The sequence below is a fragment of the Labrus bergylta genome, chromosome 6 (assembly GCF_963930695.1).
Source record: "Labrus bergylta chromosome 6, fLabBer1.1, whole genome shotgun sequence".
NCBI classification, from domain to species: domain Eukaryota; kingdom Metazoa; phylum Chordata; class Actinopteri; order Labriformes; family Labridae; genus Labrus; species Labrus bergylta.
In genome coordinates this window covers 21452033-21480013 of record NC_089200.1, presented here as the reverse complement: position 1 = coordinate 21480013, position 27981 = coordinate 21452033, and the positions used below count along the sequence as shown (strand labels likewise).

The 27981-nt window shown below is 40.4% G+C and overlaps 1 protein-coding gene across 9 annotated transcripts in view; it reads left to right on the top strand.

Moving 5' to 3' along the window:
- The window catches only part of si:zfos-588f8.1, a 58530-nt gene that overhangs the window by 15405 nt on the left and 15144 nt on the right, over positions 1-27981 (top strand). For all 9 annotated transcript variants that reach the window (XR_010666547.1, XM_065955989.1, XM_065955987.1 and 6 more), the window contains exons 2-14: positions 7900-8120; positions 8265-8484; positions 8840-9349; positions 19859-19953; positions 22544-22606; positions 24119-24218; positions 24582-24682; positions 25042-25171; positions 26430-26519; positions 26731-26847; positions 26966-27100; positions 27479-27600; positions 27772-27913. Coding sequence is in view for 8 of the 9 variants with exons in the window: in XM_065955989.1 (XP_065812061.1) it covers positions 7963-8120; positions 8265-8484; positions 8840-9349; positions 19859-19953; positions 22544-22606; positions 24119-24218; positions 24582-24682; positions 25042-25171; positions 26430-26519; positions 26731-26847; positions 26966-27100; positions 27479-27600; positions 27772-27913 (1983 nt within the window). In the remaining variant the exon portion in view is untranslated. The remainder of the gene's footprint in view (positions 1-7899; positions 8121-8264; positions 8485-8839; positions 9350-19858; positions 19954-22543; positions 22607-24118; positions 24219-24581; positions 24683-25041; positions 25172-26429; positions 26520-26730; positions 26848-26965; positions 27101-27478; positions 27601-27771; positions 27914-27981) is intronic.

The following is a 27981-nucleotide window of genomic DNA, read 5'->3' as shown; positions in this document are numbered from 1 at the left end:
TGGCTTAATCCAGAGTTTATCTTTCCAGCCCGTAGTATTTTTTCTGCGTAAAGTCCAAGTGAGCTGATGTGAAAACGCAGCAGGATATTATCCAGAGAATTCACCTCGAGCTAAGGAATGTTTATATCCTGTGACCGGTGCACGATTGATAGACTGTACAACCCCAGACTGCTACAATCTCTGTGCATGTAATTAAACGACTATATTATGTCTTCTTTTCTCCAGTATGTTTTTCTCCAATCTTTTGTTGACGTTGTGATTCCGTTGAACCACACAGCATTCAAATGAAGGCTGATATTCCATCTATAGCGTTGTATAGCGGACTCTGTAACTTCGTCTGATACTTCTGAGTCGTTCTTTTTAGGTCATGTCTTGTCTCAGGAGACCCCCCCCCCCCCCCCCTCTTGTGCAACAGGGATAGTTTCCTGCTGTGAGGTGCATGTGTGAACAGCCAGGTCAGGAGAGTTTCAGGAGTGCAAAAACGGCTCAAGTTCACAGCCACTAACTACAGCATGCTGTTACGTTACTGATGATACATCTGTAATTGTTGTCACCCGTAACCACTAGCTGACACCTGTATGACATAGACACTCTTTCTAGATAAGGTGGCAGCTAACTGGAGGACATTTTCATTAGGATTGTGTTTTCTATCATGGTACTTATATCAGCCTACTTACTACAGGATATTAGAGGTCATTTAGGACACATAAAACATACATGTTTTATATTTGTTATCTTTTTAAGATGTACTGTGTTGTTTGAAAGAAGACATAACCACTCAGGAAAAAGCTGGATGAGTTTTAACATCTATGATAAGAGTTGCTTGTAGTCCTCACTCGTGACACAAATCAGTGATGCCTATGTGGAATGCAAGGGAGTCACCATATCTCTGGTCTACTCACACTGATGACATCATAACTTGCTTCCTTTAGTCGTCCTCTTTGTGTACATGTGTGCATTAGAAAGTGAGGTAAACACAGCGTGGAGGAGACTGGAGGAGTGAGTTAACACAGAGGAGTACAGCGTAATCCAGTTCATTGACCTTCTATGTGTCACTGGGTCATTCACTTCCTGCCAGATCATCGAGTCAGGCGTTGGTGTCTCAGCACTGACTGGCTGCTCTGTTCAGACACAGTCACAGTCTATATTGTGTATGTGTCAGTCTTTGAAGACCCATAAGTAGGAAAATTCACAGTTCCTCCTCAGATGAAGTCTTGCACTTGCAATTTCAAATCTCTAAGTGAGAGTTATTTAAAAGCCATACGAAGGGTCTAGTCTCCTTGAAAAACTTGGTACTTGCCACCACACCTCTTCCTTCTAATCTGGGTGGAGTTTTTCAGTGGTCCTTTGAAGGTTGGTGAAAGAGCCAGAAAAGGAGTTGGGAAGAAGGAGAATGTGAGTAAGACCTGGCCTCCTTGTGTAATTTGTGGCACTCCAGCTTTAGTTAGAATGCATTAAAATCAGTGTTTGTTATAGCTATTTTCCCCATCTCTGTTTGGCAGAGGGGTGTTCACTGTCAGTCATCCAGGCTGTGTGTTTACAAGTGACTTAAATTAAGGGGTTTTTTTTGCTAACTATTTAGTATTTACTTAAAATGGTTCTTGTCAGACTTGTAGCATATAACAGCATGACTTAATGAACTATTAGCCCTTTACACATTGCCACTCTGCAACAGCACCATAAACAGGTTTCCCTGTCATTACAGCTTTGTACTTACACATTGTGTCTGCAACGATGTAATATTGGTGTCCCAGTGTGTGACTTCATAATTAGTTACAGCATCACAGGACACACACAGCGTGCAAACACACTCAAGCATGCGCATGCACTCTGCCGGCTCCTGACGTTAAACATTGGCTCACCTCCGTTGATACTTCTGATGACGCGTAAGGGGCAGCACAAATTCACCTCACTATTCTCCTTCTGTGCCTCTGTTGTCTCCAATAGAACTTGTGTTACAGAAAGTGCCGTAGTCATATAAAATTTAAATTTAAGTGAAACCTCATCTGGAAGATAAGTGACAGCAAAATGGCAATGAACGTTTTTCAATGACTTATCTTTCTGGCTTTAATTCTCAGCTCTTTTTTGGAATCAATTTTTGTTGCAAGCCTATTGCATGGATAATGAAGGGTTAGGTGGGGATGAGGTTAGCTGGTCCAATTGGGGTGAGAGGCACTGCCTTTTCAAAAAAATTGGCAGGTTTAAGCAGCTTGTTAGTTGTTAAACCATCTTCCTTCCCCTCCGTAAGCAGCTAAAGAGCTCCTCTCTACCATCAGCAGTGGTATCTTGCTCTAGAGTCTTTCATGCACTACCAGTAAGCAGATAAAGTGCCAGGCTAAGTCTACCTAAAGCAGACAACCCTAGGTCTTATCTATGGAATGCTGGGCATCCTTGCAGAGGATCTCCTCCGCAGGGAGGAAGCTGCATTATCACAAAGCCTTCCTCTCCTTTGATTGTCCCCTGAGACTTTTCTCTTTACTGTCTCATTTTGAGATGTTTACTTAGAACTCTTTCTGTCTCCTCTAATGCTCTCCTCTCTTTTACTTTGTCTGTCATTCATTTTGTCAGCTTTTTTCTCTCTCTTTCTGAGATGAAATGCTTACACACAGATACCATAGTGTTCTGTTTTCTCTTATGAAACTAGTTTTCTGGAGCAGTTTAGGACTTAAAGTGACAGATTTAAAACAGACAGGGCTCATGATGGTGGATAATGATGACGCTGTCTTTTGTGGTCTCTGCATGCAAGTTTTCATGTCTTGCCATTTTAAAAGGCTTGCATGTTTTGGGGACTGTGGTCAGCTAGTCTGGCAAAGATACAAGCTCATGACTCTCAAATGCTTTATTTTTCCTCTAATTCTCTACTGTGACCTAAATGCTTCCAGAGTTTGTGTTGTTAAGATATGTTTTTCATTGTATTTGGTGAATTATTGTTTGTAGTGATCTTTATCCTTCTTGCATGTGTTTTTCAAGAAATGTACAGTTGTGTTTTTATGCAGAAACAGACACCTAAACAGATGATTAAAGCTTATGCAAAACATCACTGTGTGAAACACTGCAAAGGATCTATTAAGACAACTCCAGATATATTTTGTTGAACCACTTATGCCATGTGGTGCAGATTAGGTGGCTGCAGTGGTTAGCGCTGAGGCCTCACAGCAAGAAGGTTCCTGGTTCAAGTCCCCGTCAGGCAAGGCCTTTTGTGTGTGGAGTTTGAATGCCCTCCCTGTGTATGTGTTGGTTCTCTCCGGGTACTCCGGCTTCCTCCCACAGTCCAAAGACAAGGGCCGTATCCGAATTGCCAAGTACATACTCAGTCTTTCAGTATGCAGTAGGCAGTATGCAGTACGTACTATCCGTGCTGCATACTGTTAGTACCTACTATTCAGTATGCTCACACAGTAGGCAGATATTTGTGCCTACTTCTTCTGATTCATTCAGTATGGAAGTGACGTCATTTACGTTACCCGAACCGGTCGCATCCACCCGTTTTTTTGTTTAGCTTTATTCAAGAAGAGTAATGCGCATATACAGTCAGGTAAACAAAAAACAATATCACAATGTAAATCAAGTAAAATGCAGATTGAATAACTAAATAACATACAGTACATAAAGAACAGTACAAATGAAAGACAGTAATATACAGAATATAAAATAAACTAATAAAGACGCATTTAAATAGTGAAATCATTATTTAAATAGAGGGGGAAAGGTTTTAGAATAATGCAGACATTTGTTATATTTTCTGTTGTTAATTTAAAGTAGTGATTTCAGTCGGGACTTTAACTCTAGATTAAAAATTGATTAAATTACTCCACGCTTGTTTGTTTTGATTTGGAGGCGGACGTGAAGTGACGATTTACGTTTAATTTCGCACAGCATTGTGGGTGGTAAAACACAATTAATTTCCTGAAAGCACGCATCCGATCCATACTGCATAAAACCCGGAAGTTAGTATCCATACTGTAATGTTCAGTATACTGAGGTGGACCCACGAAATGCTTACTGAATGACCACGGAAATTCAGTATACTGAAACTCCATACTGAATAGTACGTACTGCCTACTGAACTGTGACAATTCGGAAAGGGCCAAGCTTGTTAGGTTAATTGGTGACTCTAAATTGCCCGCAGGTGTGAATGTGAGTGTGGCTGGTTGTCTGTCTCTATATGTCAGCCCTGTGATTGACTGGCGACCAGTCCAAGGTGTTCCCCACCTCTCGCCCAATGAAAGCTGGGATTGGCAACAGCCGGGGCCCCCGAACGGGATAATGGATAAGATAATGATATGATATGAAATTATAACATGATATGATAATGGATGGATGGATTACAGAATAGGTTACAAAAATATGATGGATTCCCTTGGAAGTCATCATCACTGCTCATTCTGATCTTTTCTGCCTTTCACTCAGCAGTTTAAACATTTGTTCGTAGCATATTTGAGCTCATTTAAAATACATGCCTCTTGTTAATAAATTCTTTGAGTATCATGTCTCACCTAAGCAATCAGCATAGTGTGATAATTCTTTACTTGACCAATGTTTGCATGGTTACACAGCAGAGTAGATGAAACCTGTATTTTTTACACAAAGAAATATTTAACATTTTTTAAACAAGCTATCCTCTAATATGAGCTGACTGGATCAATTGTCAAATGGCTACTTAATATATTGTGTGTGTATTATTAAGAACAACTCCAGAGAAGAACACATAGCCACAATTGGTTATCGGAAAGTTTCAGTTAAAACAAATACTGGAGGAATGGAGAACTTGATATCATAATGCATTCAAAAGTCTGTGAGAGCCTCTTTCCCGCTGCCCCCTCTTTGGGACATACTATTAAATTACTTAATTTTTTAGCTTGAGAAAATAAGCTGTCTCTGCTTAAATGATAAAAGTGATAAACTACAGCATTCAGTGCCTGTATGACTCGACCTTGGATCAGGTTACCAAAGCAGTGCTGTTTGCCTGCCATACAGTGATTCAAACCAGGTTTCTGTTTCCCCAAGGGAGACCTACAGTTTACACAGAATGCATTACTGAGGCAAAGCAATGCTATGTGTTCCATTATTACAATTTTACCCAGCTGCTATCCATGTGTTTCACACTTGTCACTAGTCGCCATTAATTTTAGTTCGAGACAGCGTTTACCTGGATCATATTTCTTTTGGTGGTCCAGCTCGATGTTGGACTGAATCTGACCTGAAATACCTCAATAGCCATTTGAAAGGGTTTCCTTTAAATGAATGAGTACAGTGGTCTGATGATGTAAAGCTGTCGTCAAGTCAGTCTGGCAAAGACACCACAACAACTGATACTGTCAGTAATTTGGGTGTGGATTGAAGTGAGCTTGCACCGTGTACACATGATTGCGCAATGATTTGAGTGCTAATTACAGAGGAGCGTTATCCCTACATGATTTTATGTTGCCACTAACTACTGTACAGTAGGTTCATGTGGTGTGGAAAACTGCTAACTCATGCATGGATGAGCCCAACTAGTCTCTGTCATCTCTGCACAGGCTGCAGATGTGGTCATAGACTAGTAACAGATTGGTACTTGAATATTATAATTTTTTTTTAAAACAAGAACATTAGACCATTTAGCATGTATGTGTGATGTCACTTGATGTTCAGCATGTGGAAACTCAACTTTTGAGTAGCATCATGTAAAAATTGTGTGTTAAAGAATAGAAATACAAAATGTATACAGCTCAGAAAATGTCCCCAATTAAAGGCTTATTTTAAGGGCCAAGTGAATGCATATCTTCAAATGTAGCATACACCTAAAGTCCAGTCCATTGGGCTTCTCAAAATGGCAACATCTACTAAAGACATATAAAGATAAAACAAGATAAAAACTTAATTCAGCCTTTATTAAGGAAATTTCCCCTATGAATTTATTTTTTTGTATTTGCTATTTGACTTTTGTCCCCTGTTCCTGAAGAGCACCTGATTTCTCTACATTTTTTTGACCCAGTGCAGCACTCACTTCTAGATACCAGATAAAACAGGTCTCATTGAATCCAGTGACTTTTATGGCATAGATGAAAGTCGTAGTTCATCAGTTACAAGTTTGTGTTGCCCCTTTGTGTATGTTTTAGTTCACACCAAAACCCAGATAGGTCTTAGTAGATCTTCAACAGGGCAGCCTAACTCTCTCAGCAAATCAGTTAAGTCCGCAGCAAGGACCAATTAGACCTCTATCAGTGTTCAGTTAATTGTCTGCTTCGAGCTCTGTGATGTTGTAACACCTTTTGTGTTGGGACTCTGCCGGAAAGAGAAAATTGACTCATCCAGGCACGGAGGAATCAGTTGTGGTTGTGAAAAATAACCTCTACTTTCTATGTCTACATCATACATAACTGAAGGTGGGTTGTCTGTGAGAGTGAGTAGTCATTCTGTGGTCGTTACATCATCTGTTGTTTAAGCACTCTGTATGTCCTGGTTGCTATCATTAAGCAGAAGGGTTGTATTTCTGTGCAGCATCTGCAGCTGCAACTTACAGTAAAGATTCAGAGGCCAAACTATTTACTGGTATGCGATGTGTTAATGCACTTAAATTTAAGTTTTCATCAAAAATGATGCATATGTGCGAGCCCTGTCCTGTACCCAGGCTTGTGTGCTGTTTAGAGCAATAGGGAACTTCCTTCTTTCTTTTTTTGTGCACTTCAATTTAATTAGAACATGTTTGATAACATTAATAAGGGCCTGTACTGTCTTCCATGTTAATCTCAACTAAAACATTGTTTTTTTTCTTTGAGCTCTTTTATGATGTTAAATCAACACATATAGACCATAACTCATATCTCGATATTGTTTCGCTGAATGGCGATACTTGATATCGATATGTCTTTTATTAACAGTCAGTTGCACAAGCTCAACATGTACATGGACAATAAACTACCTGTTTGTGAAATTAAAGTTGATTATTATAAAATGAAAATTATCCTTAAATACAATAATACATGTAATTTTCTGTATAACCAAATAAACACAGCTATGTGTTGTTATTTTTATTTTTTTATTTTTTTAGTTTGGCTCAGAGAGGGAGAGAGAAGGTGAAGAGTGACACAGTGACATGAGAAATAGGTGAACTGGCAGCTCTACAGGAGATACGTATAACGTTATTTTAATGCAACATAAACTATCGATATTTAGGATATTGTCTTACCCTATATCTTATTTGAAAATATATCGATATATCTTAAAAATTTGATATATCGCCCAGCCCTAATCAACACAACACTTGTGTAAACAGAAATACATTTATTTCGATGTAGACCTGAATGTTTGAGGTTTTTCAGAAATACCGCAACACATTTGGACCATCTCCAGCCTTCTACATAAAAAAATTGACTGATTAGAGATGTAAACTTGATTGTTGCTCAGAGCTGTTGTGATATTGTCATTTTAAATGTGTTATCTTACAGTGTCAGACTTCACATCTGATTAGGCTTCTCATACTTCTGAAACACTTGTTGTGTACTTATTGTAAACACTTGGTAAGTCAAACATGGAGGATCTCTCTCTGATGTGGTTTGAGACTGTGTTTGATAAATCAAATATTTTGTTTCCATTTTAAAATGCTCGCTCAGATTTGCTAAGACTCATTTGTTTAAGAAAGCTGCAGTGCTTTTTTAGAAACATTTTGATATCCGGGATCCCCTATTGTCTTTTTGCAAGTACTCTGCTTAAGCTTACAGTTTATTGGCTTATGGTAGTTTATAGTTCAATGTAGAGTCAGTCCTCTTTATTACTCTTAAATTATACAGACACATGTTTTTGCTCTGACCTTTGACACTCCTTTTTATCGTGGTCCAGTGTAAATGACTACTTTATAAGTGTGGTGCGTAAAAGATAAAGTAACTGTCACTGATTATCAGTCGCTTTTGTTTTCAGGTGCTGCGTGGTGAGAGGGAAGCAGTGAGTGCGGCATGCTGAGGCCACTCCCCCTGGCTCAGGATGAGTGTCAGAGATGGCGCTGCCACCATGGCAACGAATGCAGGTGGAGGAGGGGGGGGAGGTGGGCCAGCTAGCCCTAACGACCATGATGGCCGCTCGTACATGCTTCAGATCTACACACGGCTTGCAGCACAATCCTCCGCCTGCTGCAGCCTAAGGTGAGTTTACCCCAGGCACACGGTTAGAAAATTGAAGAATCAGCCATTTATGTGCTGATATGGTGTTTTGAAGTGGTCAGTAGTTTATTGTATTTTTACCCAGCAATTATCAAAATAAATGGTTCTATTTATTCTACTCATCAGGGTGCATAAGGATGCAACAGCAGCCTCTGTGATCTCAGATGCTGCCATGGCACTGGGGCTGGACCCTGGCCGCATGTATGTGCTGGCAGAGGTAAAGGAATGTGGCGGGGAAGAGTGGGTGCTAGAGGCCGGAGACCTTCCAGCACAGAGGTTTCTGCTGTGGCCCCGGAAAGCCCAGGAGCAACACCCTCAGAGCCTCGGCTTTTACTTCCTACTACAGGTAGAGTCAAAAGTTCACTTTGAATGTCAGACTTCCTTGATGTGGACAGTTGTGAACAGCCTCTGCTACATTGTGCTTCCTCTTTGTGGCCATTTCAAGGAAGAAACAAAAACATCTAGTTAATCTTGATAACAAATAGCTAACTAATGATTGAAAAATGTATTCAAAAAGGCATTGAAAATCAAATATTTTTTACACATGTGAAATGAAAGCATTATAGGCTTGCCTTTACTAATATGGTGTTTGTTTAAATGTCATCCAAGCAACAAAATTAGATCCCCCCCCCCAGTTTCATCAGTAAGCTGTTGAGATAAGTTAGTCACTAATCTTATTTTCTCTTTCTTTACCCATCCAGGAGAGGAACCATGATGGCTCTATCCATTACGTTCATCTCCCATCTGTGTCTAAGGAGCAGGAGGTGCAGCGGCTAGCCGCCAGGGGCTTCCTCCCCCCTCCGCAGGACGACTTTGCAGACCTCTGCAACCTTCCCATCCTCAATGAGGACAGCATATTAAACAACCTGCGCACACGCTTTTACAAGAAAAAGATCTACACCTATGCAGGCAGCATCCTCATCGCCATCAACCCCTTCAAGTTCCTGCCCATCTACAACCCCAAGTATGTGAAGATGTATGAGAACCACCAGCTGGGCAAACTGGAGCCTCACATTTTTGCTATCGCAGATGTGGCATACTATGCTATGCTCAGAAAGAGGGTCAACCAGTGTATCGTCATCTCTGGCGAAAGTGGCTCAGGCAAGACCCAGAGCACCAACTTCCTGATCCACTGTCTGACTGCACTCAGCCAGAAGGGCTACGCCAGCGGAGTGGAGAGGACAATACTGGGAGCTGGACCGGTCTTAGAAGTAAGTAATTAATGTTTGTGACATCTGGACTGGATTTTTAGTTTGTTTGTATGTACTTTAACCCTTGTGATAAAGCAATGCTCTTAACTATACTTAACCCACTCTGGCTGAGGAATCAGCTTGATGCTCATGAAGAGATGAGAGATAAAGCCTTCAGTTTAGTGGCAGCCTTGTTTTATGGCAAAAAAAAAAAAAAAAAGACGAATTAAAGATACTGTAGATGGTGTTAGTGATCCTCTATATTGGTTATTAGCTCTAAACTTCAATCAGATATTGTAATTCACACGTTTATTTTCATTTGATAAGGTCTCATCATGTTGTCATGGCTTGCAATGGTACCTACGCACAAACCCCAAGGATATAGAGTAGACTGAGTAATATTTTGAGATTCTGTTATGGGACAATACATTTCTCTAGATTAGTTGTTATAAATGATAAATCTTCCAGTGAAAGTATCAGATCACATGCAGCACGGAGCATATGTATTTCCAGGCTGTTTCTTTGTGGGGGAGCTGAGCTAATAGGCCATATGGTTGTCTGTGTGCAATGTTAAAGACTTTAACATTAGGACAATGTTTTACCCAGAAAGAAGAAATGAAAAAAAGAATGGGAAGTTGCTCCATTAACCCTTCATGAGGCCCTCAGCCTTTTGGATAACACAAAAGCTTGGGCTGTTTGTCAGTGTTGTATCACAGCCTTCATCTGAGCAAACTCTGATGCTTTTTGTTTGTTCCCAATGAATGTGCACTACTCATTATGTAATGTGTATATGGGTAAGAATAATGTGACTTTAATTCACTGCTTTTTTTGTTGTTGTTTCAGTCAGGTGACTGTGCTCTTCTTCCTGCTTTCTACTTTCTGAGAAAATAGATTCTTGTTCTGACTTGTTTTGTTCAGCCGCTGAAAACACAAAATGAACTGAAACTACAGCCGCAGTGACACAGAAAGCTTTATGTAGGTTATAGATGTTGACAGCTAGAGGTAGAATATCTTTCAATAAATTGTGAAAACATAGCCACAGTATTTTTCCATTATTCATTTGTTTCTGTATAAGTTGAACTGGTTGATCACAGATGACAGAGGGTGCACAGGGCTCAGGTCTCTGACTTTCGACAGACAGTCCCCTGAGTCATAAGAGCAGGCAGAGCTGACAAAGCACAGCAGTTTTTCCCCTACCATTACATTGAGGGGGCGGCCACTCATAGATTTCCCTTCAAAACAAGCATTTTCTGATTGACAGTAAATCAAACAAAGACTTAGTTGGTTACCCATTCTCTGAGCAGTTTATACTTGATCGGGGTTTTTTTCAGTCGGTGGTCAAAAAGCAGGATGAATGACTGTATTCTCACGGACATTTTGAGGCAGTGGTGTCACCAGTGTTTGCAGGTGTCTGTGTGTTGGGCCACTCGGTATTTTTATGCTGCTGACAGTTAAAGCGACAGACAGCCGTTTGAATGCAAACTACAGTCTCTGTGTTTTGTTGACAAAAGAGCCACATACAAATGCATGCAGACAAGTATACATCTGTTTGCTTTTACATTGTTCTACAGAGTAAGAAAGGTTGTTTCATGAAAGGGAAATGATTACACCGCCTTGTTTTTGTTCAAGTGTTATCCCTAAACTACACGTCAAACAAATATAGTTGACTTCATTTTGTGTACTTTTCATTTCTGTTGTGAGAAACCGAATCTACTCTACTTTCACATATGGAACAATTTACCTCTGGTCAGACCTTATTAATATGAAATGTTTTTTAGTTTCCACATTCTTCCCAGTCTCATGCATGCCTTATTCTAAACACTGTGGTAATATACAGTATAATGCTGTGATCATGTGTTTTGTGTGTACAGGGGGGCTTTAGTGTGAAACCCAAAATTGAATTATGTTTTAAAGTTGTTGCTGTCAGCGATAAAAGTTTGACGTGTTTTTGTGATGTTTTGAAGAACAAGAGGACATTATAAAATGTTAAATTACGTTCTACCTGGGACTGCAGAGTAAATATACGGAGAACTCCCTTATCTCTGCACAGAATACCATGTAGGCAAAAAGCAGAAATCTCAGTACTTGGTCTCAGTCTAAGGGCGCAGTCTGGCCATCTGTACCGTGCCCAAGCACGCTTCAACCCAAAAGTCCAGTTTGTTTGGCCAGTGTGACCGCTCGACTGCGTGTCTCTCTCTCTCTCTCTCTCTCTCTCTCTCTCTCTCTCTCTCTATCTCTCTCTCTATCGCTCTCTCCGCCTGTTTGTCAATTGAGCAAGCGTCATGATAACGTAAAGCATACATGTGCTGTATTACGACGTTATGTGCAAGAGGTAATCGTGCTTCTGATGTTTTATTACCCAGTAGCAGGGCTAAAAATAACATTTCACCAGGAAAAAAATGTATGTGGAATGTGGTTGATCAAAGCACAAAACGTGGCTGAAAGATGAAAATCCCCTAATCGGTTAAACTAAGGTCACTGGAACACAAACAACGTGGAATATAACAAGGCTAAACAAAGCCTCGGTGTATCCATCCATCATTATTCATGCCTCTGTCATCTCCAGACCCTCTGACTCAGGACTCTATATCCTTCACTCACAGAACTACTGCCTCTAATGCATCTGAATGAATGCAGCGTTGGTCCCTTGATGTGTGTCAGTCTGTCAGAGTCTTTGGTTCTGGACGGTTGATTAAGGAACTCTGGTGCAGTAGGGTGGAGAGATGTTTTCCTCCTACATCAGCAGAGTTCTGGTCCCTTTGGCAGACATGCTGCCACTCTGCTGTCGACTCCCAGAATGCAGTTTGTGTGTGAGTGTGTGTTAACCCAGCTCAGAGCTGTGGTTTGCAGGGGGCAGACAGGGAGACGGGTTCAGCCTTTTCTGGCCTGGTCTGAGGAAGTTGTAGTCCATCTGTGACCATTCTGTCAATCAACCTGGCTATTAAGCAGCTGTACACTTCCCTTTGGCAGCATTGTAGCATCTAAATTTGTATTTTACCAACGAAACTTCAAACAAAGGCAGAGGCAGCTGCTTTAAAGTTATTTTTTCATTCTAAGCAACCCTTTGAGTTAGTTTATGTGAAAGAGATTCTCTTTTGACAACCGACCAGCTTCTGCAGAATGCTCGTAAGATGGCTGACATGAGACAGAAATTACTTTAAAGAGGAAGCAATAACTTATCGAAAAATGATGTCCCGGCAGTTTCTTTTCATTCAAATAATCTGTGTCTCGAGGTCTCTTTCCTGCAGTAAAGAGCTTATAAAGAGTGAACAATTCTTTTTTTAGATACGCTGAGTATAATGAAAGATTTTCTTTTTTTGATAAAGGCATTTTATTGGTTGTTTTTTTTCCCCCCTCAGAGCTGGTCGGGTTACACTAGTGGAAAATGTGTGTGTGTCCTGAAGCTATAGGGGAGGTCTTCAGGCCCGGGTCACGCATTTCGAGGAGATGAGATCATTATTTGTGGTGCTGGATTCTGAATGTGTGCTGTTTTGCATGCAGAATGGAAGGCCCAATCCTGAAGCAATGAAAGAAAGCTGCTGTCCTGCTTTAGTTCATTCTACCTCGTCTCTCTATTTGATCCTTTTCCTTTAACTCACCTTCTTTGTCTTGTATTAATGCAGGTACAGAAGAGATAATACTTATAGCAGTTGAACCAAGTAGGCTTCTACTGACAAAACAGCTCACCCACTGAATGAGGATTTCAGTTCTAAACTGGTCAGACTGGTTGCTCCTCTGTACTGTTTTTTTTTTCTGCCAGGCTTTAAAGCTTTTTTCGTCTACATTTCAAAAGGGCAATCCATTGTTGTAAAGAGACAACTGAAACAAAGTAGGAATTTGGCAATCAATCTGAATTTTGTGTAATAAATTTCAAGTAGAGGTTGTTGGAAATGTGCTTTTTGTAATAGGGTTTAAAACACTTGAGACTTCCATCCACATGGAACTCTGAATGCAGTTAACATGAAATTTGTTACAACCATGTAAAAGCTGAACTTAAGAAAACTTTCATTAGGATTTGATAATAGGATAAATGTCTAAAAATATTTTATACATGTCACTCTGGTTCACACAGAAGTATAAATATGATGTATTATCTTTTATTATTGAATGTTGAATATTGAGATAAAGCATTGATTCAAACTTTCTGGGTCTTCCAGAGATAAAAATGGACATGTTTTTCCCACTGTTCAAGAGGCTGTTTTTGATCAGAAGCAGTCTGATACTATGGATGGGAATCACAAGGTGATCTCATAATTCGATACGATAACGATACCATAGGTGGCCCACAAGCACGATGGTATGAAGATACAGTGATTCTTTGATGATTTCATTGAAATGAAATACAATCACTTACTGATACATCACGGTATCTGATTCACTGAATAATGAAAAATGCCCCTAAAAGGTGAAGTGCAGCATTTATACGTTGCTGCAATGTCAATTTCACGTCTTGTTTCTACTTTGAACTTGTTTTCAAAACTCTCTGACTTTACTCTCCTTTCTTATTCTTTTATCTCGCTTTCGTCTTTGTTTTTGGCCAATTCACTTGGCAGGGAAAAACGGTTGCCATATTTTTTGTAGATTGAAATATTGATACCTGTCAACAAAAAAACTATTAGAGTTTTTTTTGTGAGGAAAACAACATACAGACCAGTCACTGAGCCTAATTGAACAAAAGCCAAACCTCGTAGTCCTTAACGAAGTCCTCTCAAAGTCCCCAGTCTCCTCCATGCCCAACTCCGTCTCAAAACTTCAGACGGGAAGTTCCTATCATCCGGAAACTTTTAACAGGAAGCAGCTACGACACAGTTAACTGTAGGCCTTTAGGGGCGTGGATGTAGCAAAGTACTGTATTGTTGTTCAGGAAATGCAGAGGAGTAGCTGGCCATTCTCTCCGCTGATCCATTGTTTATCTCTTAGTTATGGGTTGCACCTCTTTATTCCTCGGCTATATTTGGTCAAGCTGGGTGGCATTGTTTTGAGTCTGGGAAAAGCTGGCATTACTGTGTTTAAGTTTCTGCGTCATACACACGCGTCTTTGATTCCTAGCTCACACACACACACACACATACATATATATACAAAAGTCTTACTGTAATCATACCATTCAAAGTCATATTGAAGAGTAGCACATGCTGTTCCCTACAGGCCTAACACAGCTGACATGTAGCAGTGTGCTGGCGGCCATGTAGGGCCTATTCATGGTCTTCTGACCTCACCACAAGCAAAGTTTGATGTGGTACTCATCCAGACATGGGTGGAGCTGCTTCAAATTGCTCCAATGTGGTCAAACAGCAGTCCACAACAGGAGCAAAGCTCTTGCTTGAAAAAGTTGATCAAACTTTGTCCACAAATACATTTTACTTATATTACCTTACATATTTGACCCTGAAAACAGATCAGTTTGTCCAACAGGGCACTTCTGCACATTTAAAAAATGTATTCACTGAATCAACAGTTAGCTATACTAGGCTATAGTTTGGCTGACTGCATTGAAGGACCGTTGCATAGTTCCTGTTGCCATAGCATATTGCAATAAATATGTTTTGCTGGAGTCCACCAAGGGTGCGCTGACTGCGCTCTTGATGTTAAAATGTCTTTTAGGTCTGTGATGTTCAGACTTAGCAAGCCTTCGTGATGAGCATTGATTTCCTGCACAAAATTAATAAATCTTGAGAAAAAGCTCTGTGCTCAACACGGATCATGATCAGTCCAGTATAGTATGACCTCCTCATAAACGCATGGGTTTTGTTGTGTTCTTGGAAGCCCTTATTGTTTGTAGACTTAGTTATTGCTTTCTGTGTGACTGCAAGTACTTTTAGATATTGCCCTTTAATATATTAACCTTTGTGATTTAATGAAATTGAAATTTAGATACAGATAGTTTCCATTTGTTTCATTTGTCTTTGATGTCTTGTTTAATTGTGATGAATTTATATATAGTTTTAGAGTTTTCCATGAGTTTTCAAAACAAGCTGTTTACCCCTCACGTGGAAACAACATGGCATTTAGCTCAAACTATGTTCATGGTGGTGTCTGATTTGCTTTCTAGCCTAATAATATCAATCAGCTATTTTTATCACCCTTTGCATACTGAAACAATTTGAGTTTTCTCCCACCACCACTTTGGTTCCGCAATGCTGCCATCCGACATGAGTTAGTTAGTTTTCCACTGTTGCTGATGTACTGCTGTGTGGCTGCCATGTAATAATAGGATATAATAAGATGAATTGTGTCCCATGATTTGTCATAATTGACTGTGATCTTTATATAAGTTTGTCAATGCTACAGCCAGGGCTCTTAATTAGCACTATCACTGACTGGTTATAAAGAGTGGGAAATGTCTGTTTAAGTTTCCCATGTCCAATATAATGGCTTCATAGTCCAACCAACCGTCCAAAGCCTAAAGATATTCTGTCTGTTATTCTATATAAAATAAAAACAATCAGAAAATCCAACTTTTGTGACACTAGAATAAGCTAATTTGGGATTTAGTATTTGTTAAAGCAATTACTGCTTTTGCTGACTTACTACTGATAAACTACTAATTTATCCCTCCCCTTAAACCTTAAATCCCTAAAAACCTTAAATCGTCTACGGTGGTAAAGTGTCATCCACCACATCTACACTAAGTGAATGGCAAGTCATTTCCTATAAAACAGAGAGTACTGCCATGTTGTTTGTTTATGACCTTTAAGCGGTAAACTCATGACGTGGTTCAGTATAACTACATTCATTGGGACATTCACAGTCATTGAATCAAAGCAGCAGGGCCTTAGAGCGCTATTGACGCCTTTATTGTGCCTCAAATAATCAATTCTTTGTTAACAATTCAGCTGGACTAGCTGGAGGGATTTAAGTGTTGGTGGTGGGGATATAGCAGCCAGGCCAAGAATAGAGGAGGAACTGTGTAGAGATATGGACGCATGCAATCACTTCCAATAAATATAATGTCCTTAATTAACCATCTTTCACATTCAGGACCACATTAAACAGTTATTATTACGGCACAGAGCATCATAGGGTTTTTTTTTTGGCCAGATACCAATTATTTTATAGTTAGAATTTAGGGTTGGGGAAATTAATCACATTTTTTTTTCGTCATCTTTGTATGAGCATTCACAATAAACACATCGCAGAAATCTTAATTTATTGTAATAAATAAAAAACAACAACAATGCACAACACTTTCTCACTCAGCATGAGATCATCTGACCAGTTGTGCAGATGCATGTGTATGATGGCCATGCTTTCAAAGCATTTTGATGCAGTCAGATAAAGGCAAAGCTAATTATCAGCTACTCTCGGATTAATTAGTGCCAAAGTAGTGGATAAACAAACATGTAATTTATTTGGGATTTAGAAGAAAGACATTCCAAACACAGGTGTTCTTTAAAACATGGAGATCAGCAGATAGGCAGAAACGTAGTTTAACCCTAATACTGACTCTCTGATTTTGATTCATTAACGGATTCATATTGCTACATTGGACAATGTTATTGCACATTACATATTTTTTCTCATGTCGTGAAGGCCTATTGGAATCTATGAACATGAATAATATAACTGTTGTTATTGCCTGTGTTGCCCTGCAAGAATGTGGGAACTGTCTTTGTGGCAGTTGGTCCTTTTGTGAGTGTATCCAGACTGTAGTGAGGTGTCAGTGTCAGAGCCTTGGCAGCATCTGTGGAAACGTTTAACTGTCCAAGCAATAACAAGTACCCAAGCACCAGTTGTAGGTTTTTACTGAAGTTAATTTTCTATTGGGGCTTCTGCTACCAGCAGGAAAGTTAAAGTTATGCCAAAAATGCTGGGAAAAAAAACTGACTTCACATGAGCTTTATGCAAAGCTTGGGGGAAGTTTGTATTTGGCCAAATAAAGTTGTTTATGAGTCACAAGCGTATTTGTTTGTTTTCTACAAACATCTTATCATGCATACGACATCAGACCACTTCCTCACAGAGATTGCTTTGTTTGTGTATGTGAAAGTATATACTCAACCTAACACTGAATGTCTCTTATCATGTATGATTTATGCTTTCTCAGCTTTGCTCCAGCTTCTTGTTGAGACAAACAACTCATAAAATGCACACATTTTGGGACACTCCCCCACTTTGGTTTGTAAGGACAAGGGTGTATGTGTGTATGTGAGGGGTATGAAGAGGGATGTGAGATTTAGATGTGTGGGTCTGGCTCTGTTTAAATGGAAATGTACATGGGGAGCAGCCAGGCTGCCAGGGAAGCCGTCCCACAAAATGCAGATATACACACACTGCAGGTAGCTGAGCCCCCTTGCTTTATGTGCCTCTTCTTTTCACTCTCCCTTCTTTGTTTTTCTTCCAAGAACTCCAAGAGAGAAACCCCTATTTGGTATGAATGCTGATTAGAAAAACGTGGTTTGGCACACTGTCTGCCTACTTCCCCATACCTGCTGGGCCTTCCAGCCAATCAGATTGTCTGCTCATGGGCAAGTTCGAGTACGAAAGATGCTGTGACATGTTTAGCATTCCCTCCGTGGCGCAGTGGCCAGAGCTTTGCAGAGATATCCCAAGGTTTAGTGCTTGGCTGCTAGGTTTGTAGAGGGAGGGGGGGTTGATCAGAACAGTACTGTGCTCAGTAGGCAGCATGGCACAGTAGGACAATTTGGAGTATCTGTGCCAAAACACACTTAATGATCCCTTAAAACGTTGAGCAGAAGATATGGCGATTCAAACAGGCTGCACCTAAATAAATACATTTAAGATTTTTACTAAATCTGCACACACAACTGATCACCTGAATAGAAAAATAGCAGTGTGGTGTGATGTGTGTGTTTTTTTTGGAACAAATACGCACATCAAAAGAAAGAAAGAAAGCCCAATGAGTGAAGGAGTCTTGTCCGGGTAACTCCAAGTTTGGTTGGTAATGGATGACTGCAGTCATGAGTAACAGACAAATGAGAATTCTCTTTTGTCATCATCAACAACTCATACTTCCCTCTGGTCTCAATTCTATTTTAAAACCCAACTTGGGTAGAAATGTTTTTTGCACGATGAAAAGGATGCATGACTGTTCAAAATGGAATTAAAAAAGAGAGTAAAGATTAGCATGAAAGGATAAGGACTGTGAGGTCTACTTTTGCAATAGAAATTTAAAAATTGGTCAACAGTTAATCCTTATAAATCCTAATCAGACCCTGTGTGTGTGTGTGTGTGTGTGTGTGTGTGTGTGTGTGTGTGTGTGTGTGTGTGTGTGTGTGTGTGTGTGTGTGTGTGTGTGTGTGTGTGTGTGTGTGTGTGTGTGTGTGTGTGTGTGTGTGTGTGTGTGTGTGTCTGTTGTGTGTGTGTGTGTGTGTGTGTGTGTGTCTCGTTCTCGGTCTCTCTTCTCTTCCTTCCTCTCTTCTCACCGTCTCGTCATCTCTCTCTCTCTCTCTCTCTCTCTCTCTCTCTCTCTCTCTCTCTCTCTCTCTCTCTCTCTCTCTCTCTCTCTCTCTCTCTCTCTCTCTCTCTCTCTCTCTCTAACTGATCAGCCCTAACATCACTGTATCAAATTCAGCGTGAACTGCTTTGGGAGATACAATGTGGCTCCTATTTAACATGCACTGAGTCAACTTCCCCTGCGGTGGCCTTTTGAGGAGTGTGTGTGTGTGTTACCATGTGAGCATGTGCATCATGAAGAAAAAAAGAACACCATTCTGTGGCCATATCAATGCAATGAACAGAGAGCCTGTGAGAGAGCACTGGAGGCTTGGTTAGCATTAGCCTCAAGACTTAAGAGAAGCTCAGGTCCTTTCTGTTTCTGGGTTGACACTGCCATACAGATTGGCTGTCTGAAGCTCATTTATCATCACTGACCTATGCACTCTCCCTCTCTCTCTCGCTCTCTCTGGCTTTCTCTCTCTCTCCCTCTCCCCCTCTCTTAGTTGCACACAGACATAAACAGAGTGAACAAGAGGTAGAAAAGGGTCTTAATGCAGGAAAGGAAAAAAAGAGAGATGGATGGGAATAGAGTGAGAGGAGGGTAAAGAGGGGACGACGAGCTGCAGATGCTCACCCTCATTAGACCGTAGACATATTAAAACACACAAGCATGTAGGCACTCACACATCCCCTTCCTACCCCCTGCTGTACTCTCAGCTGCTGTTTAAAAACATGAGTGTCTTTGTTGTCATGGTGTTTTGTTATTGTTTGCTTTGTGAGGCTGCTTACAGATAATGTTTCATACAATACCACAGACGTGTGGGTCTGAGATCTAACAGGGGCCTGAGTTGAGTTTTAGGACATCAACAACTAGTCAGAGTAATATATTTTAACATTTGGAAGCTACTGGTTGGTGCTATTTAAATGATTCATAGTTGTCTAAATGGTCTTTGAAATTTTCGTCCAGATACCTAGTGTCTTCATTTGATGAGGGGAATAAAACACTGAAAATGCATCAGTCTTGGGAAGATTTTTCTTTGATTTGGTGTCAACTCTTTTCTCCTGTTTTTATTTCATTTTATACACTGAAATTTACTCTATATATCTGTCTTCTTCTTCTGTTTCTGTCAGGCCTTTGGAAATGCCAAGACAGCCCACAACAACAACTCTAGCCGCTTCGGTAAATTCATCCAGGTGAATTACCTGGAGAGTGGAGTGGTAAGAGGGTGAGTAATTTACAGTGTACGTCTCAAATGGTCTCACACGATGTCATGTCGAGGGCTAAGTTGTTATTATCCGCATTGTGACACCAAAGGGAGACATCTCAAGGATTGTTTTTGTGTTCTGTATCCTTGTTATGTCGTTGTTCATCGTGCTTCTCTACCTCTTAAAAAGCTAATATCTTCCCCTTTACTCTTTCATGGCTGGTCATGTGGATCCTCTTGTGTGCATAGTTGGTTTGTGTGTGAACACTGAAACTTTTCAACCACCAGCATGTCCTTCCCTTTTCTCAGCAGTCAGACTTTGGTGAGGAGCTGCATCAAAGTCTGGCGAGCCATGTCACTTCCTCATTTCCTCATCAGGAGAGGAACAGCTGCTGTTATGTTATAGTTATGGTAGATTTAAAGGTGAAGGGCTCCAAAGAGTTCAACATTTATACTGAAGGAAAACAGGATGAGAAATCTTATCGCGGAGTGGCTGCAAAATGGTAAGAGTAAAAAAACATGTAAATGCCTGTGGCGACAGCTGTACAGCTCCACAGTAAATGAGCACCCCCCAACCTAATTATCCCCTAATGGCACCAGGTCTCATCATGCTTTATTGAATTGCTTACTCTGAGAAGGGTTTGTAATCCAATCAGGAGAGTTACCTTCAGTGGGCTGCTGCTTTTCTGCAACATGAAGTAAACCCACTTAGAGGAGGAAATGCTTTTTTACGATGAATAATGTCAACCAGGTAGCATAGTTTTTATCACCCTATGTCCAGTGTAGCTTCACAACGTTAAAAAAACGGGACTCTGAGTACCATCACTGCTTTGCCCTGTCGTCCCAACAAAGGCAGCCTGTCTATCTCTGCATCTCCAGTGGCAGCAAGTCAATAGAAGAGATTAACAAAGGGAAGGCTGCTGTTCCGCTCTCTACTGAGCAGACTGACTAACTGTCAGGACTCTTTCTCTCTCTCTCTCTCTCTCTCTCTCTCTATCTCTCTCTCTCTCTCCCTCGCTCTCGCTCTCGCTCTCGCTCTCTCTCTCGCTCTCTCTCTCTCTCTCTCTCTCTCTCTCTCTCTCCCCCCCCTCTCTCTCTCTCCCTCTGTGGGTCTCTGTCCTGCTTACCTTTCCTCACTTGGATCTGAGTGAGAGAGCAGAATAATGAAAAGGAACACACACTTCAGAAAAGCTGTTAAAAGGAGGTGGTGTGTTAATGAAATATGTCTGAACACGAACCTGTTTGAAATTTTCATTTGTTGTGAGTGTTCTCTTTCTTCCCTCTGGTGAACGTTGAAAGATATACGACTCCTTTGAACCTTTTTGGAACAGACATTGCTTTAGACATGTAGGCTATACCGTTCTGCATTAGATCTGCCCATATGAAACCCAGTCGCACTTTCATTTCAGCCATGACATTCACATATTGTATCAAGTGATAGTCCTTTCGATGTATGCATTATTTGCTTTTTAACAATACATACTAAATAATCATCTGATACATCTTTATGTGACACATAACAAGGAGTTCTGAAGTTTTTCAATTGCAGATTTAAGGAAGTTCCTGCGAGGAACTTTCTTTTTGCACGTAATTTGTCAACCCCTGTGGATAAAGCAGTACATCTAATCTCTTTGCTGATCTTGTCCTGTACATGTTTAAGTGTTATTTTTTGAGGACACTCTGATCCTGCTGTTTTTTAACAAGCAACGGTATCATTCACAGTTTTTACTGCGTGCTGTAACTAACTTCTTCTGGCACTTACCCCAAAGCAGTAGTAACAGGCATAAACAATTATTATATCCAATTTGTTTAATAACCTGTTTAAAAAGAAAATGCTCTAAACATTGCCTAAAATAATATCTATATATTAAATAATATCCTCCATATCCTTGTTTAAGTTAAAGTCAAATAGTATTTGTGTGTGTAATGTGGTCAAAAAGTTGAAAAGGGAACCAGCAGATCTATACATTGAACATTTGAACTTTGAACAGTATCTGTCCTTAGATGTGACTCTACTTTGAGCAGACTGACACAGCTGTGCTTTTCACAGCAGAGCTCTATTCTTAGTGTGTCATGAAGACTGGCGTGAAGTGTTGTTTCTGCCTGGCTTTAGAAAAAAACAACTCTGACTTATAAAATCTGATTCGGACTGCTTTATAGCCTTGGCCCGTTGCATTGGGTAGATACCACTGCTTTTAAAAGTGCATAACTCATGACTGCAGTGGTTTGAAAGCATCCCTCTACTCCTGATACAGCCTTCTACTCTCCTCTGCCAGGCTACATGTATGCTATGCTCCCATGTTTTCATGTGTTTCACGTGTGTTGCTATGTGGGCGTGTGAAATGTGCTATGATCCTTCTGTCCAGATTTTAATGCTTTTTTCATTCTGTGATTGTTCCTACCATCTGCCCTCACCTCCCCTCCTGCTCCTCCCCTCATTTTGTAGTACCAGCTCACTTTAACATATTACCCCACACACACACACACACACACACACACACAAACAGAGTTGAGGGCTGAGTGACCTTTAGTGTTAAGTGATTCATCCTCTTTGTTTTTCTTCTTCCCCTTTCTTTCTTGTCCACTTCTAACCCCCCTCTCTGACTTAAAGGGCTGTGGTGGAGAAGTATCTCCTGGAGAAGTCTCGTCTGGTCTCCAGAGAGAAGAACGAGAGGTGAGCAGGGAAAGGAGGGGTCGTGACCCTTTGACCCCACCGACCTTCATGGGGCCCTCTGTACAAACATGAGGATCCTCTGATGGTTGGATATGAAGTTCAACTGAGGGCTTCAGTCTTTGACTTTAGATGTCCCTCTGCCTAAACACTCACTCATCCACAAGCACACACACACACACACACACACACCTATTCTCATATTCACACTCAGGTATCATCCAACTCAATGGTTCATTATGCACATATGTTAATACTAGAATTAGCTGTGTGTCCTACATGATAGATAGACACTGATAGACCAGACTAACACAGTTGAGTTTCCTCATTTCATTGTGACTCTCAGTGACTCTTGTTTGTGTAAGATAACTGTCACTATACTAACATCAGAAGAAGAAAAAACTGTTCCCATGTGTCAGTTCCAAGAGTGACAGCCCGGTACACTTTGTCACCTCCTTCCCATCAAACAAGCATTTGTTACTCACTGTAACATTCACCCCCAGCTAGACTACCAGTCTGTAGCTACCCGAGTGACTAATATACAAACAGTAATTCTGGGCTTTGAGATAACAGTCAGATGTAAAGGAGACTGAGCAAATCTTCTACTGTCATTTTGTTTCAGTTTGACATATATCACTTAAGGATAAGTCATGTTTTTTGACCCGAGTTTAAACTATTACATCAGTGAAATTCTCACAAAAACTGACTTTATGATGAGTAGTTTGCCTATTGACTAGTGACAACAAAGCGTTAGCCATGACAAGGCTTTTTAAAAAAAAAAAAAACACTTTCACCATTTGAGATACCAACAGATACAAATTGCACGTACACTCTCTTGGGGGGTTGGTTAGTAAACCACAGCTTTTGACTGAGCTCCTCAGCTGAAACCTTTGATTGCCTTACTGTTGCTGATAGTGAGTGGGAAGAGCGTTACTCACTCACATTTCCCCCCTTCAGAGGTTTTCCTGTATCCATTGACATGCACGCCTTTGTAACCTTCAGGTTAATAACTGCCTGCACGGCGTACCGTTAATCACTCGGCCCACAGTTGCTGTTGACAGTGCATCATGTCTGTCTAGTCAGGGAGTGAGTCTGCTGTATGATGTCATTGTTCCTTAGTGTCAAGTGTGGAAACTCATTACTCTCACTTACTTTCAAAACAAAGCTCACCTCATTCTGCCTACCTGACCACTGATAGCAGGAGTGGAAAACTGATAATAACATCATTGAGCTCCCGTAATTGCCTCCTTTCTATGATATTTTTTTTTTTTTACAATTTGTTGACTTTTGGTTTATTATTAAAACTCTGTCTATTTGTGATCATAAATATGGAGCTCCTATGCGCTGATGACAGCTCACCAGATACTTAAACAAACACATGATATGTACACATGGGAATAAATCACCCCACTGCAGAGCATTTTTGATAAAGTTGTGTCAAAGTAATAACCTGCTGTAGGTACAGTGTGCTTTTAGTGTGGGCTCAATGAACAATCTTTTTTGACTTTGTAACAGGAACTACCACGTGTTTTACTACCTGTTGTTGGGAGCTTCAGAGGAAGAGAGGAAGGAGTTCAAGTTGTTGCCACCTGAAGAATACTTCTACCTCAAGCAGGTACATTACCTCTTTGATGTCCCCGTCAAATCCAGCAGTTTGAAGTGTTTTCCATTTGACAAAGACAGCTTCTTGTGTGTGACCTTTAAGGTAACACTGTTACTCTTTATGGGTGGACTCTGCATTCATCCAGACTGTCAGGCCTCTGAATAAGCTGCTGTATACACTCCCAGCTTACTGCTCACGTGTGTCCTGCATATTAATGAAGCCGGCTTTGTTCTCTTTCTTGCTCTTCCCCCCCCCCCCCTCTTTTCTCCCATTTTTTTTTTTTTCAACCTCTGTTCCTCACCTACATGCATGTCCAATTTGCGTCCTTTTTCTCGTCATCTTGAATCACCACAAACTGCTTTTCTCTTCTTGTAGCAAAACTTTAAGATTGAAGATGAGGAAGACCTGCGCCATGATTTTGAAAGGCTGCAGCAGGCAATGGAGATGGTTGGCTTCCTCCCCGCCACCAAGAAACAGTAAGTGCATCTGTGTACGTGTTTAGCATAGTGTGTGGAGTCTTCACTGGAGTATTTTGCTCTGAGCACTGGGTCACGTTACCAACATATAAATAACAATAAAGAGACTTTTAAAAGCACAAACATCACAATGGGCAAATTTTTCAAATGGGCTAATACGGCAGTTTATTAGAGACAGCACGCAGATACAGTGAAACCAATGCTGCTATTCAGGGTTGTAGTTGTTAACATAAACAAATGATATGTTTATACAACAGTTTATGTAGCACTTTTCTTGTATTTGCTTTAAGCCTACCACTGCATGAAGCTTGTTTTTATTGCTGCATTTAATGAATTCTATTTTTGCGACTGTGTTACAGGATCTTCTCTGTGCTTTCTGCCATCTTGTATCTGGGCAACGTGACCTACAGGAGAAAGTCAACAGGCAGAGATGAGGGGTTGGATGTGGGACCACCAGAGGTCCTGGCCACACTCTCTGACCTGCTAAAGGTGACGCACATGTCCTGTGTTTTTGAGGGACTCCTTATGAGATGAGCAAGTCAGGAGTTGACCATGGGGTCTTCAAAAGTATTCAAACCTTTAAAAAGTATTAAAAAAGTCTTTAATGCACAATTATAAGGAATTAAAGCTGATAGCTTGTTTTCAATTTATATTATAATTTAAGAGATTTTAGGCTTATTTATTTCTGAGTCAAGTTTTTTTGTTCAGTTTTAATTATTCTGATTCTGATGGAACCTCGTCAGATCAGATTTTTGTTCTGGCCCTCTGACCTGTCAATGCCTCCTCACAAAGCTCCGCTGTGCCTGTAGGTAGGTAGGTAGGTAGGTAGGTAGATAGATAGATACTTTATTGACCCCGAGGGAAATTCAAATAGCTGTAGCTAGCAAGTTAACTGTATGCGATTGAGTGCTGTGTGTGTGTGTGTGTGTGTTAATGATGGGTAGATGCACGTTTTCTGAGAAGTGGTTGGACGAGAATGAGTTGGAGCCATGGGTGAGGCCTGCACTACCTTCTCCAGCTGACATTTTATTAAATTCTGATGAGTTCAAAAGGGGAAATGACTCTGTCAAACTAAACATGTGGCAGGATAGATTCAAGCTCAAAATGACTTTTACTTCATGTTTCTCTGAAATAGCTTTAATGGTATATCATTACACTACAGTACATTGTTCCCAATAGTTAGCTGATGGTATTTTTTAAGGCCAGTGTCAACATGCACTTGAATGCTTATTGTGCATACTATGAAATTAAATCCTGAAGGCGCCACTGTTTATATCAACACATACAGACTGTCATCCTCTGCTCATGGCAACGTTACCCCTGTTTATCTCTTAAATTTAAAAAAGTAATTTGGTGCTAAGAATACTGATGTTCAAAATCCCAAATTGAGCAGTCTTAGTTTTTCAGAGTTTAAACTCTTTATAATTAAGTAGTTTTTTTTTAAAATAAACTTTGCATTGGGTTTGTTACTCACCTAATTTTCTGTTGCTTTGTTCCCACCCAGAAATCGTATTTATGGCGCAATGATAAGAAGTGATCACAAACTAAGACTGTTCAGTTGTACTGTTATCTTACAATCAGTAACACAGAACTGTGTCACTAATTTTAGCGGTTAGAAGTCGAAGATGCAGTGTAGTCTTAAGATATATGAAGAGGGTTTTGAATAAAGGTCTAAAAATGTATTCATTTCGACTTCAGATTTTCTGTATATAGCCTGTCTAGTAACCTATGTGGGTTGTTTTTTTAGGTTAAAGAGGAACTGCTGGTTGAGGCTCTGACAAAGAGGAAAACAGTGACAGTCAATGACAAGCTGATTCTCCCCTACAGCCACTCAGAGGTAAGACATTACCTCTCAACCTGTCATTACAAAAGTACAGTCCAGTGCTTTTTTCTTTTCTTTCCTGATTCTTTGTCGACATCAAACCTACAATAATTCACCTCTTCCTCTCAGAGTTTTCAATTGTTTTGCAACTCATCAGTTGGACTTTGTGTGTTGATGTTTTTTTTTTTTTTAACAGTATGCACATTCCCCTCTTTCTACCCTATAGGCTATCACTGCCAGAGACTCCATGGCCAAATCTCTGTACAGCGCCTTGTTTGACTGGATCGTGTTGCGCATCAATCACGCTCTGCTTAACAAGAAAGATATGGAGGAACATGTTCCAGTGAGATGAATGCACTCACATATATAACACATCATGAAATGCTTTCCAAATAGAAAAAGAAGTATCCTTCCTGCTCCTAAACACACATTCTTTTGTTGTCTGTACTCTTGTTTTCCAGTGCTTGTCCATTGGTGTTTTGGACATTTTTGGCTTTGAGGACTTTGAGACCAACAGCTTCGAGCAGTTCTGCATCAACTATGCAAATGAGCAGCTGCAATATTATTTCAACCATCACATCTTCAATCTGGAGCAGGTCAGTGTTCTTGTTTCACGTGAACCTGACCCCAAAAACCTTCTGACAGGACACAGTGCACAAGACATGGTTAAAAGATGTTATCTTCTTTGATTCAAACTTCCAACTCTCTGCTCTGCTCCGTGTTTATAGTAGTGACTTCTTAAACCATGAGTCATCCCAGCATTCCCTCATTTTAAATGGAAAACACGCTGCATGAGACTTTGTTAGTTTATGTTATACTTCTGAGAGTGAAGACAGCAGTAAAAAAAACGAGGTTCATTGGATTCTTTGTTGAATGGTTCTCAGTTGGCAGATCAGGCGCCCCATGTAAAGAAAATGATATATATTCTGTAGGATTAAGTGAAATTGGAAAACTGATAACATCTGGATGTTTAGGAGGAGTACCAAGCAGAGGGAATCACCTGGCACAACATCGACTACACTGACAACGTGGGCTGCATCCACCTCATCAGCAAGAAACCAACTGGTCTGCTCTACCTGTTGGATGAGGAGAGCAAGTAAGAACAGCTAAACAGAATCCACACTTTGTTTCATTCATGTTGTGTCGGTGTCAGAATGAGGTTGACTGTTGGAAGCTGTCTATTATTCTGTCACATATAATATTTTCCTCTCCTCTTTGTATTAATCCTCCTCTCCTCTTGCTTTCTCCCTCTTTGTCTGTGCTTCAGCTTTCCCCATGCGACAGATGAAACATTATTAGCCAAATTCAAGCAGCAGCACCAGGGCAACATGTACTTTGTCCCCACACCGGTCATGGAGCCCGCCTTTGTCATTCGACACTTTGCTGGGAAAGTAAAATATCAAATCAAGGTAAGGACAGACAAATAAAGAAAAGGGATTGTATTCATTTATTTATTTACTCTTTAATATGACCTGCT